The 16482-nt window shown below is 28.1% G+C and overlaps 2 protein-coding genes across 4 annotated transcripts; both read right to left on the bottom strand.

Annotated features, from left to right (window-relative positions):
* Window positions 1-334: 334 nt before the first annotated feature.
* Window positions 335-4967, bottom strand: LOC115697439 (uncharacterized). The gene is made up of 5 exons (XM_030624447.2): window positions 4361-4967; window positions 2480-3347; window positions 1868-2392; window positions 758-1213; window positions 335-660 (listed from the first exon to the last, which is right to left on the bottom strand). The coding sequence occupies exons 1-5, from the start codon at window positions 4882-4884 to the stop codon at window positions 349-351; spliced, it is 2685 nt and encodes an 894-aa protein (XP_030480307.2). The 5' UTR covers window positions 4885-4967; the 3' UTR covers window positions 335-348.
* Window positions 4968-7327: 2360 nt separating this feature from the next.
* Window positions 7328-16442, bottom strand: LOC115697811 (allantoinase). Of its 3 annotated transcripts, none has more exons than XM_061119119.1 (15): window positions 16229-16442; window positions 13249-13342; window positions 11811-11931; window positions 11562-11635; window positions 11329-11405; window positions 11190-11226; window positions 11025-11110; window positions 10335-10394; window positions 10089-10237; window positions 9859-9985; window positions 9466-9621; window positions 9247-9357; window positions 9033-9143; window positions 8198-8296; window positions 7328-7663 (listed from the first exon to the last, which is right to left on the bottom strand). In XM_061119119.1, exons 1-15 carry the CDS (start codon window positions 16322-16324, stop codon window positions 7535-7537), a joined length of 1527 nt encoding a protein of 508 aa, XP_060975102.1. In that variant the 5' UTR covers window positions 16325-16442; the 3' UTR covers window positions 7328-7534. The 3 variants fall into 3 exon arrangements, with proteins under 3 accessions (XP_060975102.1, XP_060975103.1, XP_030480803.2); XM_061119120.1 differs by having other exon boundaries at window positions 13249-13333; XM_030624943.2 differs by lacking the exon at window positions 13249-13342 and having other exon boundaries at window positions 16229-16372.
* Window positions 16443-16482: the final 40 nt, after the last annotated feature.

Genomic DNA, 16482 nt, shown 5'->3' with positions numbered 1-16482 from the left:
TCTTATGTATGAGTCATTGAAATTAGAGATAGAAAAACTGGCAGTTTGATAGTGACCATTAGATTTATACACAATATACAAGAAAAAAAACAGAGGAAAATAGAAGAAGGTGATAAGATTCATCTGAGTTTTACTAAAGCAACAGTGAACAACAAATGAATGCTTAACTCAACAAGTTAAAAACAATTTTTTTATGACTACTTTACAAAAAGATTTTGAAGTTGTTTACTGTTATAACTAACAAATTTGTGAAAATCAAACGAATTTTTCATAATATACAGAAAGACGATATTGAAAAGGGTTTTCGGATTGATATGCATGAAGACAGAACACATAGAAACAGAGATTTTAATTTATGTATGCAATTGTACAGCCATAGTTCATGGAGCTTTCCTGTTCATAATCAACAACTCGAGGATGGTTTCTTAAAATCTCAATGGCATTCTCCTTGATAGCTCCGGTGCCCATACCATGTATGATAAAGAGAACAGAACCTGGTTCTCGAGCTGAGATTTCCATATCCAAATGGAAAGAAGCTTCCTCTACCCGCATGCCACGTAGATCAACTGTGTTCTTTGATGTCTGCACTGCTGCACCATAAGAAACCTCTCCTTCTTTGCTGTTATCACTTGGAGTTTGGAATTCTCTGCTCTGTTGAAGCTACAATAATTTTAAAGCAATGTATTCAGATTTCGATTTGAATCCCTTTCCAGACATTTAAAAGCCATAAACAATGAAAAGTTCACCAGTTTATTACCTGCTTCTTTACTCGTGGGGTGGAACTGGTAGTGGCTTTCTTGTTACGATTAGGCATAGCTCTAATGTCACTTTTCTTTACCCGAACCTTAATTTTACCATATTGAACTAGGATTGTTTCATCATCAACTGGAGCTTCAACTACAGTGCCTATGTTATCTCTGAGTCCTGTCAAATAAACTTGCTCTCCAACTTCTGGTGTATAAAAATCGGTGTTTTCTTTATCCTCACCATAACTAGGACAGTGAACTTGAAGAATAGATGAAATGGAAGATTCTGATTTCTTGATCAGATTATTGAATTGGTCAGGACTGGCTGTTCTGAGTTGATTTTCGAATTCTTGCAGCACAGTTTCCATTTGTGATTTTGCAGTTTCAACATCTTTTTGAACCTGTAAGGTCTCCTTGACCATCAAAGCTTTTTCCCTCCTATCAAGATCTTCAGCCTCATCTTGGATCTTCAGATAAATATGGGGAAAAGAGTGCATAAATAAACAAGAAAAACAACCAAATAAAATCCTTGCAACAGCTTTATGCAAGAAATTGGCCCATGAGAATCGATTTAATTGGAATCGGGAATAATCAATGGAAGAAATTAATTGGTTTAAAATATAATTATTTACTAAACTATTTGAAAAGGAATTCAGAATTATTTTATTTTGTTTGTATAACTAGTAAAGATAATCATAATGCTTTAATTTGACTAAATTGTTATTATTAGACCATGTACTTATTTTTTATTTATAGATTTTTGCAGGGTATATTTGTTTTTTTATTTTTAGTTAATAAAAATAAAACAAAATAATGTAAGTTAAGAAAGAGAAAGATATTCCTTATAAAGATGAAAGAAGAATATTTTTCTTTATTTTTTCCCTAATTTTTGTGGGCCACACCAGTTTCTCCATTTTCGAAATTTAGTCAACAATTATACAGGAATCAATACTATACAATTGATTCTCATTACCCTTAAGTAAACATGCCTTAAAAGTAATTAATTATATCAACTAATCAGCTCTACAATCTAATGAGAATCATAGTGTAAGAGTCTTTGATAATGAAATCAAATGAAAAAACAATGCAGAAGCAGAAAATTCATGAACCAGAAATAGTACCTCGCTATAAATTTGAATGACTTTCGAATGTAGAGATGCAGCTCTTTTAGCCTGTGCTTCGAGTCGGCCCCTCTCTCCAATCAATGATTGATACAGCAATCCTTTCCGCTTCTGCTGCTGCTCTGGAACTAACTTCTCCATCCATTTACGGGCATTTTCAATGACACGTTGATCAAAACCGATAGTTTTAGCAATATTTAATGCATTTGAATCGCCACTACTTCCCCAAAGGATCTGATAAGTTGGTCGTAATGTTTCCAGGGAAAATTCCATGGCTGCATTCTCAAACCGGTCATCCTTTTCTTTGAGACGGCTTAAGTCCGCAAAATGAGTAGTCACAACAGCTAATTTAACACGATCTTTGAGATACTGCAAAATGCTGGCCGAAAGAGCCAAACCTTCTGAAGGATCAGTTCCACCTCCGATTTCATCCAACAGGACAAGTGATTCTTCTGAGGTCACTTCTAAGATGTTACGAATTCGCGATATGTGTCCACTAAAAGTTGAGAGATTTTGTTCTAGAGACTTCAAGTGGAAAATTAATGTCAGACTATAATGGAAAACTTAAAAAGTACCAATAACTTATCTGCCATAATTGAGGTAAACTCCTACCTGGTGATCTCCAATATCTGCTAAAACAAGATTAAACCATGGAAGCTTCGGATGGTTTTTAGCTGGAAGAAACATTCCAGCTTTTGACATAAGAGAAGCCAAACCCAAAGTCTTCATTGAAGCAGTTTTCCCTCCAGTATTTGGCCCCGAAATCACAACCACTCTGGTGCCATATCCGACTTTGACATCTATCGGTACAGGAGTATCAAATACAACATCTAAAGAACTTTGTTTCCTCATAGACTCGAGGAGCAACGGATGTTGTATTTGATCAATATCCACAGAAACAGAATCATCTATGTCCTTACTAAATTCTGAAAAAGTAGGGCATACCCCATTGATCCACAGAGCATGACCGGCTCTAGCAAAAGCAAGATCAATTTCTAAAACCTTATCCAAAAGATACTCGATGTCTCTTGTCGAGTTTGCTATCTCGGATGTTAGCATACTCAAGATGGCTATCTCCTCAGCTTTCTCAGCACTCGAAAGCTTCACCTCCATGTTATTCAAGTCGACTATATCCCCAGGCTCCACAAAATATGTTGCACCAGAACTACTAGCATCTAGAACTACAGCACCTGGAACCAAATGCCTATGGGAAGCCCTAACCCCGACACACATCCTACTCCGACGTTTTGTAACTAATGGACTGTCAATGCCACCAGCCTGAAAAATCTTAGATGACACTTCCTTTAACAAAGCTTCTAACTTTTCCATGTTTCTCTTTCTCTCTGATCTAATAATCTCTAAATCATCACTAGCTCTATCAAGTATGATCGAAAGATTGCATTCTATACAAAATCCTATCTTTCTAACCAACTCCACATGTAAATTGCAATTCTGGAGCAGTTCAAGAAGAGGCAAGTACCTATTTATAATCAAATTAGACAAAAATTTAGAATTCAATTCTAATCAAAATTTCAAAATTCTCTGTTTTTTTGCCTATCATATTCAAAAGCTAAACCACTAAGTCGAAAGAGAAATTCAGCTCTTATCATATTTGCAGCAATAACTACTCAAAGTTTTGGCTTTGTAACCGGCAGAAACCCATTGATTCTTTTTAGCAGCGACATAATTTCGTATAATTTCGTCCCAACAGGTTCCATTTGTGAGTTTGTATGAGCATATATAAGGACACGATTAATACCCATTTAATCATGTATTAACAAATATGTATTAATCATGTCCAAACACGTGCAAACTCTCAAACTGAATCTCTTGGAACGAAATTGGATAAAATTACACTTTTAGTAACATCGGGTAGTTTTACCGCTAATAAAAATCAATGGTTCCAATTGGTTACAATCCCAAAACATTAAATACTTATGCCGCAAATCTCCCAATCATAAATCGGAAATGAAAGCATTTCAGTTCTTAGTATCTTCCACAAAATCAAACCAAATATTTGTCAAACTAACAACATGAAAAATGTTAAATTAGCAAAATTGCCACATTGAATTCACACTACAGGATGTAAATTTATGGTTGCAAAATGATCACATAGTGTAATTTTCAGTTATAGTATTCAAACATCTCGTTAAATTCTTAAACAATAACTCTAGTTATTTACCTTATGCAAAGAAATTTGAAAAAATTTAAAAATTTCATGAGTTTTTAATGTAAGTTGTTAAAGATCTTGCGAATGCGAATTGATAGAAGTAGAGAAATATTTGATTATGCAGTTCAAAGATCATTAAGTTGAACTTTAAATTTTATCCAAAAGTTCGAAATAGTAAGGTCTACAATTAATTACTAGCAGCTATCTAAATGTTTGGGTGGAACATTACACTCAGATTAAACTGAAAATATCACCAAACTCATAATTATTTTCGATTTCATAAGCTTAGAAAGTTATCATCATAATTCATAATCCAATATTACCTCTCATTGCAATCATCAATCGAAGCCAATTCATCCAATTTCTCATACAAAGCCCTAGCAGCCATAAGCGTCCTCCTAATCTCACAAATCTCCTTAATCGTAAGCAATTCTCCAGAACTTGCCGAATTCAAAATCTCGGAAACATCCTCAATCGCCGAGAAATCAGACGGTTTAGAACCCATAACCTCCACGACCTTGGTAGCGGCCACGGTTTGATCCAGAAGCTTCTGGCTCTCCTCCCGAGACCGGCCAAAGGGAATTCTGGCGTTCTGTGCGGTTGAGAAGCCCATTGATGTCGATGTAAACACCGAGAGCTGTTTGCAGAGCGATCCCCATTCGAGAAGCTCTAGGGTTTCCGATTGGAGAGTCTGTGAGAGAGTGGCGGTGGCAGCAACGGAGGAGAACGAGGAAGGTTTGAGGGGTCTGGAGAAGAGGTGAAATGGAGGTGGTGGTGATCGGAATCGGAATCGGAGGTTAAGGAGTTGCATCGGAGGAACGAGTTGACTCAGTGAGTTGAAGAGCATTGGGAATCGGTTTCGTTATCCATTTCCAATGGTTACTCTGTTTCGCGCCTTATCTGAACCCATTACCGTTTTAGCCGTTATTTTTATTTTTTATTTATTTTTGAGTTTTGGCGCTAAAGTCTATTTCACTTTTTTTTTTTTAATAAGAAAATTATTATATTAAAATAAAATCATAATACAATAGTCATCAGATGAGATGGGAATTTCCTATGAGGAAATTACACTCTATACCCTTTTTATATTGTCCTCTTTTATTTTTACCTTCTTTTTTAAAATCTATCATTTTTACCTCTTTTTTTAAACATTGTACCAATTTTACCCCTATTACTTCAAGATACTCTCCATGTGATTCTCTTATGTAAGGGTATTTTGGGTACAATGCATATAAAAAGAGGTATGTTTCAAATAAACATAAAATTAGAGGTAAATTTGATTAATTGATGAATAAAAGAGGCATTTTTCAACTTACCCCAATTTCTCTAACCAAATACATTTTTTGTCCATCGAGAGAGCATACTTTGCTAAAGCATGAGCAAAGGCATTAGCAGATCGAAATACATGCGAGATCTGTACTCCAGGGAAATTGGACATGAGAATAGAAATGCCATGTAAGACACTATGAAAATCAGAAACATTAAGAGCATGTTTGGTATTATTTTTTGTTTTTTGTTTTTAAAAAATTGTTTTTAGAAATGAGAACAAAAAATAATTTTTGAAGTTCTTAAAAATAAGTTATGTTTGGTTAGTGTTTTTTAAAAACAATATTGACTAAAAGTGAATTGGTTTTTAAAACAGAAAACAACATTTTATTGTTTTCAAAATTCTTGTTTTTTGTAACTTTGTTTTCTGAAAACTGTTTTCAAAAAACAAAGCCAAACAAGCCAAATTGTTTTCAAAAAATAATTTTCTGTTTTTAAAAACAGAAAACAGTTTTTTAATTATGATGCCAAACATGCACTAAAATTCTTAGAATGCAATCCTTTGAACACTAATAAAGTCTATTTCACTTGCACTTAGAGTATATTTTGGATTAAATTTGGTAATTTGGTCCAAAATATATTATAAAATTATATTTGACTTATTTTTTTTTAATTTGTGCTCTAATATTAGTTATAAAGTCGATATTACTACTAATGCTCATTCAAAATTATATAAAATAATTAATTTTATTTATATTATTTTAATATTTTATTCAAAGTCAATGAATAGTATTAATAAGTGGCAAAGAGATAATTTAAAAAAAGTAGTATTTATTGGAGGAAATTATATTGTACACCCACTTTATTTTATTTGTATAATTTTTACCTTCATTTCTATGTTTTTTAAGATATATCCACTTTTATAGATGATGTTCCAATTATAACCATTAAGTTAATGTAAATTATGTGGTAAACTTAAGTGGAGAGTGAGGATATATTAGAAAATCCATTTACAAAAGTTGGTACTCTTTAATAAAATATAATATGAGGATATTTTTTTATTAATGAATATAAAAAAAGAAGTATTTTCAACTTATCCCTATTTATTATGGGCTAAAATTTAGCCCATACTATTTTCTATGCCAAATTTGGCCCATTTTAGCTTGGGCCAAATTTGACACACATTTTACATCACCATCAGAATAAAATTATAGCAAAATATTCTAAAAATAGTAATACAACTCTCCATTGGAGATACCCTTAATCGTTCAAATTTTAATTAGTAAAACCTTTCAAACTACTAAACTATTAACAAATTTAAAATGTTATCTAATTAACTACCGAACATTAACTTTTGAACTATCTTATTAATGTCATATTTGGCTAAATTTTTACTCTTCCAAAATAAAATTAATTTATGTTAAAAGAGTTTTTACACCGAAAATAATTTTACAGTTTGAGAATCTCAAAAACAGTTCTCAAAAGCATACCTAACCTAGATCCAAATACATATTAACCTCCTATCTTAAACTACATCTCACTGGATCTCTGTAGTTCAGCTCGATAAATTTTGATGATATTTTATTTATTTATTTTTTTTTGAAAATGTATACAACTCACTAAACCTCAATACTTCATTTGGATAACCTCACTATATCTCAAAAGGAAACAAAATTTGTATATAATTTATCAACTAAGTCTTTCTCCATAAATTTCTAAATTAGAAGTAGTTTTATTTATCTGATTATCAAAAGTATATAATTGTTTATAGAGTTAGGGAGTGGACTTAGCTATGCATAATCCTAGTTGGATTAGGTCGAGTCTTCAAAGGCTTCAATTAACTAAAAAATCTCACACGCTTCTGCGTCAACTAGATATTAACTATTGATTACTAACAATATGACTAACACAGCAAAGAACTATCCAATTAACTTAAATTTTAATAACATTAATAAAAATTAATGTTAGCCCAAATAAAATTGTAATAGATATACCTCACAAAACCTCACCTAACATTACAAATATCCCATCAAAACTTAATTAGTTTCATGCATCAAAGTTCAAACTAATGAACTTACAAAGTATATTGTACATATTTACAAACTCATATATACAATTTTACCATAATCAATATTCCCAAACAAAGTTGAATAAGCCTATAAAAACATATTCTTATTCTTCTTCTTCTTTTCTTTTGGAAAATGTAAATAAAAGTAATGATATTCCAATCTCTATCTTGCTAGGATTGTAACACCACAAGCATTGTTAGCATGAATGCCTTCTTTGTAGACAAGATTTCCTCTCACAAAAGTTGATGAAATTTGTCCATACAACTTTTTTCCCATATAGGCTGAAATTTCCTATGCATACACAAGCAAAACCAAAATAAATAAATTGTGTCAATAAATAAATAAATTTCAGAAGTTTTAGCATAAATACTTTATTATTTAATCACTAACAAAACAATTATGTGTTTGAGTTCTATAACAATAACAATAATTAAGTCTTCATAAATATTTAAATTTAATAATTTTTGGTTGCAGATGAAAATTTAAGTTTAATTTTTTATGGTAATAATACGTAAGTTATATTTGTTGAACTTCTGTAGGTCCCGGGTCATTAAGTGTTAGTTAATGACCACGTGACAGTTCTTAATTGGTCTAAGTCATTAAGTTCTTATTTTTTTATTTAAAAATTAATTTAAATAAAAAAATGACACGTGAATAATGACTTCACACTTAATTGTCAGACACTTACGAAAGTTTTAAAAATATAATTTAAGTATTTATCTACAATGTTATTTTATTCTTTATATGCAATTTATTGTTTTTATTTAATTTATTATAAATGAGTAAAATTTCATTGAGTAATTAAGAAAGATTAGATAGACATACTGGATGTTTAATGAAAATAGGATGATCTTGAGTGAGGTCAAAGTCAACTTCAGGTTCCCAAACAACAATATCTGCAAAGTTTCCAACTTTAATGGCTCCCTGCAACAAGAGAGTGAAAACTCATTTGAATATTTATAATTTTTATAATTATTATGAGAGAAAGATAATTAATGGAAAAGAATTCCCAGGCTCTCAATCTAATTAATCCTACATTATATCAGAGATCAAAAAACTATAAATCGATAGAGTCAGAGATCAAGACCTAGGCTAGTTCAAGTGGCTTTAAAAGGGTACATGTGTTTGAGGTCCTGGATTCGAGTCATAAGTTATATATTATAATATATAAATGCTTAATTCAAAAAAAAAATACCTAAGGTGGCCAAAATAAAGAAATAAAAGAAATCGGAATAGCCGAAACATTAGTTTAAAAAATTAATAATAATAATTAAAAAAAATTGCAGATAGCCAAGACTATATTCCTTTGTCGACCCTATTGTATATGTTTATCTAGGAAGGTTCAAACATCAAATATGGTAAGAAGAAGGTTTATGCTACCATTTTTTGGTGTAAACCATGCTATAATAAGTTTAAGCTATGATACAAATCAAAAATTAAAATTGTCTTACTATGATTATATTGAGTGTGCTATATTTAAAGTGGAATTTGAGTATTATTGGATCTATTTTATAAAATTTTACAAAAGTATATTGTATAAAAATTTTGCCGGTTTGGATGGGCTCTAAACACGAGCCTAATCTGCCTTAGTTCAGGGTCGAATCTTGTTATATCATACTAATTGGGTGAGTAATTGTATGCTATAGAAATAACAATTTACCTTTAATTCAAGTCCAGCTAGCTTTGCAGGCCTCTCACTCCACCATGAAGCCAATTGCTCTAAAGTAATTCCATATTTTTGCCCATATGTCCATGTTATAGGAAGCACAAACTGTAAAATGTGACCAAAAAATAAAAAAAAATCAGTTAGTTTTTCAAGTACAATACACAAATTTAACCACATATTTACATGAGAAAAGAGAACAAAAACCAACCTGCAAAGATGATATTCCACCCCATGCCCTCAAAAAGTTACCATCTTCAAGGAGCTTAAGTTTTGGCTCGGTTGGTGAATGGTCGGAACTTAACATGTCAATATGTCCGTCCTGCAAAACATTATGAATTTCGAGTATGAGAAAGCCAAATATTTTCGCATAATTTTTTTTTCTATCGTCGTGTTTCAAATTTTAAATGATGTGTCAATAATTCTTTACCATTAGGGCTTCCCATAGTTTTTGTTTATTAGCTTCATTGCGAATGGGGGGAGCACACTTGAAGCGAGTATCTCCATTAGGAATCTCTTCTGCCGAGAAAGCTAAGTAGTGCGGGCAAGTCTCAACCGTCACACTATCACCTCTAAATTTGGCTTGCTACAAAATAGAGAAAAAAATATTTACAACATGAAGAAAGATTTACTAATAGTACATATCAAGGCTAAGAGGAATATCGATCGAGACAAATGTTTCACAAACGAGCTACACATATGTAACATGTTTTTTTAAAACGAATCACATTAATTTAATCCATTATGTTAAAAATGTCACGTTATTATATGTAATATTTTAGTGTACATATCATTATTCTTATAAAAAAAACGCATTACTTACTTTAATAAGACCTAGTGAAGAGCTCGAATCGGACAAGTGAACTATGTGAAGATGAGCTCCTTCCGCAGAGCCACCAATTCTTGTGTCCTTAGTTACCGTCAAGAGCTCACTAATAGCTTCCTCCTCCCTAGTTTTAAGTAAATAACAAATCGGTGTTAAACTTCTCACTTAGCCTTATAACATGTGTAATTAATCGTTCTGCAAAGAAGATGGTTGAAAAAATATCTTACATTGAAGGTGGTCTAGTCTTGAGATAAGTCGAATAAGAGCGAGGATCATTAGAGCCATCATCAAGGTCCGAAGGGTTTTCGAGTTCTTTTTGAATCTCAGCATGTACAAGTAAAGGTCTTTTATATTTTGCCAGTATAGATAATCCCTCCTAGAAAAAATAATTGGGATATTTGTAATTGTAACCAAACAAACAAAGAAGAATTAAGATATTATTGTGTAAACATTAATATATTATGAAAACATACCTTAATATGACTAGCATTTGTCATTGGAAAATCATCGATTCCTGAAGGACACATAAAAGACTACAAAAAGATAGAGCAATAATTTTCATTAGATGAAGATTTAATATCCCAAAAATGCTCATATTGAAATTGGTAAATATATACTACTATAAATATTTTGTTTATAAATAAGTAGGTTACTTGTCTAATTCTATAGTATTTGAGAAATTGAACATTATTATAACAATTGTTACGTAAGTATCAAGAAAATGATTTGAATTTTAATTTCGAGAGATATTAAAATCACGTGCATTGCTATAAAGCACCAGTGGTACCTAGCACATTCTCGACATGTCACGTTGCAATTGGTTAGCGATACTCCTTAAAAACTATTTTATTAAACTATATGGGATTCAATACTTAATTGGACCAATAACGATACTGACACATAGGAGGAGCACCACTGGTGCCCTTTAGCATTTCTCTAAAATCACATATCTGACTATTTGAGAAATTGAACATTATTATAACAATTATTATGTAAGTATCGAGAAAAGGACTTGAATCTCAATTTCGAGAGATATTAAAATCATATATCTGACTATTTGAGCTACTAATGAAATTACTGAAAACATATTTTAGAAAGAAAAAAAAATACACCTTGTTATGGCATAGACTAATTTTTTTTCACTTGTGCAAATAGTTGTTTACCTTCAAACCAAGAACACCGGCATTCAAAAGATCTTTAAGAACAAACGGGTTAAATGCATTTTCGGGAACAAGGCCTCCCCAAAAACCTATTGAACACAAAGATTAGTCATAAAACTAGTGTTTCGAAAACATTAATATGACAAAAAAATGAGTTCAAAAACATACCAACATCGACGAATATTCTCTTTTGCGCTGCTTTAAGCTATTGAAAGAAAAAAAAAACACAAAAGATTTAGATAAAAATAATTAATGAACTAAAGAGATCAATAATAGGTTTAACTTGACTCCATAATTAGGTTAATACCTTAAGTTTGAAGGTATCTCTAGACACAGTTGAAGGCATGCTATTTAGAGGCATGTCAACTAATGTAGTTAGACCACCTATTGAAAAAAATGTAAAATTTTCAATTATAAAAATAATAAAAAAAAAACTATAAAATAATAATAATATAATTATTGTCTAATTAATTCTCAAGAGAGAAATTATATTTATAATTTGTGAGTAAATTAGAATTAAAAGGTATTATTAATAAGTACCAGCAGCTGCTGCTTTAGTTCCCAATGGAAATCCTTCCCACTCGGCCCTTCCAGGATCATCGAGATGTGAATGCCTGTCATTAAAATCAAAATATTTTAAGTTCTTATAGTTAAAATTAAATTAAATACAAATTTTTGGTTACGAGTAATTTTTTGTTAAGATTAAAATGATAGTTAATCACAAAAAGAAAAGTCTATGTTGTGACTACCATTATTCGGCGTCTAACATAACAAAATACAAAATCTTACACGTCGATTAAGCCAGGCATAACAACAGCATCTCCATAATCGATTATTTGCAATAATTCTGATTTCCAAAGTTTTTCCACTTCTGTAACAATGGAGGCAATCTTCCCATTCTTAACCTCGACTGTGCTCATTCAAAGGAAAATTTAACAAAAATAATTAATAGATATATTTTATCTAAAAAAAATTAATAATTAGTAATCTCAATAATTGTGTGTGACAACAATTCAAACAAGACTTAGCTAAGAAAAATTTTGTGTCGTAGTTTCATGAATTCATAACTCGCATTATAGTTATAATAGATATTTTATTCGTTGTTTTAATATTCTGAATAATTTTTTGTCTCGAAAATAGATTTCAATTAATCAGTTTTATTCAGAATTTTCTCAAAAACATGTGAAATGTTTGTTTCGATTACAACACACAATATTATATGTATAAAAAACTAAGATATAATTTCTCTAGTTACCGAAAATAAAAAGTGTTCCTAACTAAGATTCTTTCCATATTTATGTATAGAAGAGTGCTATATTATCAATATTTTATTACAATCTCTTAATTAATCTTTGTGCCTTAAAACACGTGTCAGAATAGTTTTTTCAATTATTTTCCCTAGCGGTATTCGTTATATTCACAACATCATTCCTATAAATTTTTGAAAATTTTCAAATAGTTTATAGTGTTGAAAATAGGTTTTAAGTTTTTAAACACGAGTGGTAAACTGAAATATAAGAAACTCTGTTTTTGAAACTTTAAATTATTCAAAAAATTTCAAAAATTTACAAGGATGATATTGTAACTATAATGAATACTACTATAGAAAAAAAATTGAAAAAAAAAAAATTGCCATGTGATTTCGGATGTGAATATTAACTAAGAGGTTGTAATTAGTATTCCTCTTACATATATACTAGGTTATTGTTACGTGCAATGCATGTATACTTAGTAATATTTTTAGTTTTTATTTTTGTTATGTGTATTTTTAAAATTTTATAAATTAAAGGAAACCACTTATTAATTTATTAAAATAATATATTAATATTGTATATTAAACATACTCTCAATATTAAAATACAAATAAAAAATAATATTGTTATAAATAATATATTAATATTTATATATAAATTTAAATTGGTATAAATTCAATTAACTTAAAATAAATAATATTACTATTTATATATATTTATTTTTAAAAAATGTTTATTTATATTGAAATTAATCTAAAATAAATAATATTAATATTTATATATTTATGAAATTAAATCCTACAATGTTAATTTAATAAAATATTTTTATATTCTTAAAATATTTTGTTAAACTATTAAAAGTTAAACAGTCACAATTTATATATAAAAGTATATATTATATTATTTGATTATACTTTATTGATGAAAATTTATTAGAATATAATAAAATTTATTAATGAGTTGTGAATACATGCCTGCACCAGAAATAATTCCTTGGGGTGTTACAATGCGTTTACTACTTATCCAAAAATGTTGATAAGGGACCAAACTGCAATTTTCCTGTGGAAGCTATAACAATACAATTTTATCAAATAAATATATTAATATCATAATAAAATTATTGTTTAAATATTGTGAAATGAAAATATATATATGTATATATATATTATTGAAATATAGTATTGTTTCAAAATGTTTTGGAACCTCTATTAAATAAAAAAGACATAATTTAGCAATGGTAAAAGTTGGAAGGACAAAAATAATAGTGGTTATTATTACTATTAGGGAGGTAAAATTATTAATTATTTAATGAAAAATCTAATAATTCTCTAATGTTGAGAGGAAATATTTAATATCAATAATAATTCAAAAGATCTAATTTTTTTGAATACCTATTTATCAAATAATAAGATAAGTGATATAAGGTTAAAAATATATAACTTAGAAGTAAAAAAATATTCCAAGTCTATCAAAATGTAAAATAAATTTAATATAAAATTTGCATCATTATAAATATATTATTTTTTATTTATTTTTATATAATTTTTATTATTTTATTATTAACATATTTAACTATAAAATTAATGACAATTTTTTATGTATATTTAATAACAATATTAATTAAATATTTTTTATTAAATTTTACAATTATATATTAAAATATAATACTAAAAAATTAATACAAACATATTACAAAATTAATACTCAATATAACATAATAGATTTTTTTTTCCTTTAAGAGTAACAATAAATAATGAGAAAATTTCCTAAATAGAAAATAAACAAAATTGTCAAGTACTTTAACCTTATTATAGAATGTGGGGTCCAATCATGCTTGTGGTGGACACTCAAATTGTCTTCTCAATATTGACAAATAACAAGTTGTAGTTTTTTATTTTTATTTTTTTTAAAAAAGAATTTAATTATCTAATTATGAATGGTTTTTCTATTTTCTATATTTTTTTCCTTTCAAATTTTACACAAAAAACCAAAAGAGTTTTTTCTAGTGACAATTTGAATCCACTTGTCACTTGTCACACTTACATGCGTGACACTAGACTTTTCCATTTCATGAGAATTAAATATAATTTAAATAATTCTTTTTAATAAATAAATAAAATTAAAAAAAATCAACAATACACATTCTTAATAAAAATATACCCAAATATTCTTATTTATTTTAGTAGAATTATTTAATTTTAACTAACAATATTTTCAATATTGTAAATTATTTTAAATATCTCAAAATTTTATATAATATCTTAAATAATTATAATGTATATTAATAAAAAAAAGTTTAAATTAATTTTTTTTAGATATCGAAACAGATAGAGAATGCATCAATGTATATCATTTTAATGGGATGAGATGCATTATAAAAGCACCCAATAAAATATAAGTCTTAATTACAATTTTTTAGTCAATCTTCATATACAAAATCATATGTCGAATTATCTTTTACATTTTTTTTATAGTAGTATTTTTCATAATTAATATAAATTTTTAAAAAAATCTGAATAGTTTTTAACGCTCAATTATTCAAATTTTTTAAAAAAATTAAAAAAGATAATATTGTAACAATAAAAAATACCACTATAAAAAAAATTAAAAAATATCACTACTTAAAATAAAATCACTTATGGGGTGTTTGGAATGGGTTAAAGTTAACAAGGGAATGGTAATGTGAAACATTACCTTGTTTGTTTTGAGACTTTAGCCTTGGAATGTTATTCCCTTAGTATTATAACTACCCTTGAGGAGGGTAATGTTGATACTTTAAAAAAGGGTAGGATTGAATCATTACCTTCTATTATTAATTTGAATAGAATTTTTGAATTAATAAATTAATTTAAATACCAATAATATTATCATTTATATATAAAAAATATTACGGTATATATTTAGTTTGTGAAATCGGTTTTTTCAACTGAGTTATTTTTATATTATTAGCAATAATATATGTATATTCATTATACATAAATTTTATGCGGATGGTGTACACATAAATGACATAGCAAACAAAAATAAATAATGTACTGATAAAATATGTAGAAATATTCATTTTAATTAATAAAAAATACAATAAAATTTAATATGGACTTTTTCATTTTTACACTTGAAAATAGTTTTTTTTTTTGTATTTTTACGAAATTCTACATAGAAACTTCTATTGCAACTAACGCTGCAACCTAAATTGAAATAAAAAATCGTATAAAACCCATATTGCAACTAGCGCTGCAACCACTTTAGAAACCTTAAACCATAACTTTGAAAAAAAAATAAAAGTTAAGAAAATAGTATGTGAAGTAATTCCCCAATTTAATATTTATACTAATTAATAAATAAATTTCTTTAATAAATAATTATTTTATTTTCATATATAATTAACATTAAATAAATACATAAAAAACATTTCTATTTTAATTTTTCAAAATAATATATAAGATTTCTGTATTCAACCAAACAGTTTAATTTAATTAATAGGAATATGATTACATATTACCCTACACAACCAAACACAGTTTACACATTTCCCTATAATCATATTCTCCTTCATAATATTCCCTACAATCAAATTATTTTGAACATCTCGTACCAAACGCCCCCTTAGAAGTTGGTAAGATTAAAAAAAAGTATTCAAAGACTTGTGTAATATAAATAAAATAAAATAAAAAAAAAAAACTAGAAATGAGTAATTATCGCCTATTTCTGTTGTTCTTTCAAATAAATAGATAAATAAAGGACATGAATATATTAAATAATATCATGTTATTGATGAAAAAAAATATAATATTCTAGTTTTTCTTTTTTTAAAAAATATATAAATATTCATTGAAATCAACAAAACTTCATATTCGTCTTCTAAGTGATATACTGATTATATATATACACATATTAATTGAGATTATTAAGTAATTAATTAATAAATTAATTAAGGGAATTAGAAAAACTAACCTTGGAATTATAGCTTTGAACGTAGACAAACAACAAATAAGAAACCAATATCATTATAAGAGAAAAAATCTTCCATTCAAATCTATATTTCTCCATACTTGTCTTCTTCTTCTTCTTCTTCTTACTCTCGATTCGATTCTCACTCTCTCTGTATATTTATATATATATAAATAAATTAAATATTAGATTTGTGGGATACAGAGAGATTTATTTGATTTGTTTATTTATTTTTTTATAATAAAAAAAAAATAAAC

Source organism: Cannabis sativa, chromosome 7 (genome assembly GCF_029168945.1).
Source record: "Cannabis sativa cultivar Pink pepper isolate KNU-18-1 chromosome 7, ASM2916894v1, whole genome shotgun sequence".
NCBI lineage: Eukaryota > Viridiplantae > Streptophyta > Magnoliopsida > Rosales > Cannabaceae > Cannabis > Cannabis sativa.
The sequence above is the reverse complement of the archived record's forward strand: the minus strand, read 5'-3'. Positions and strand labels throughout refer to the sequence as shown.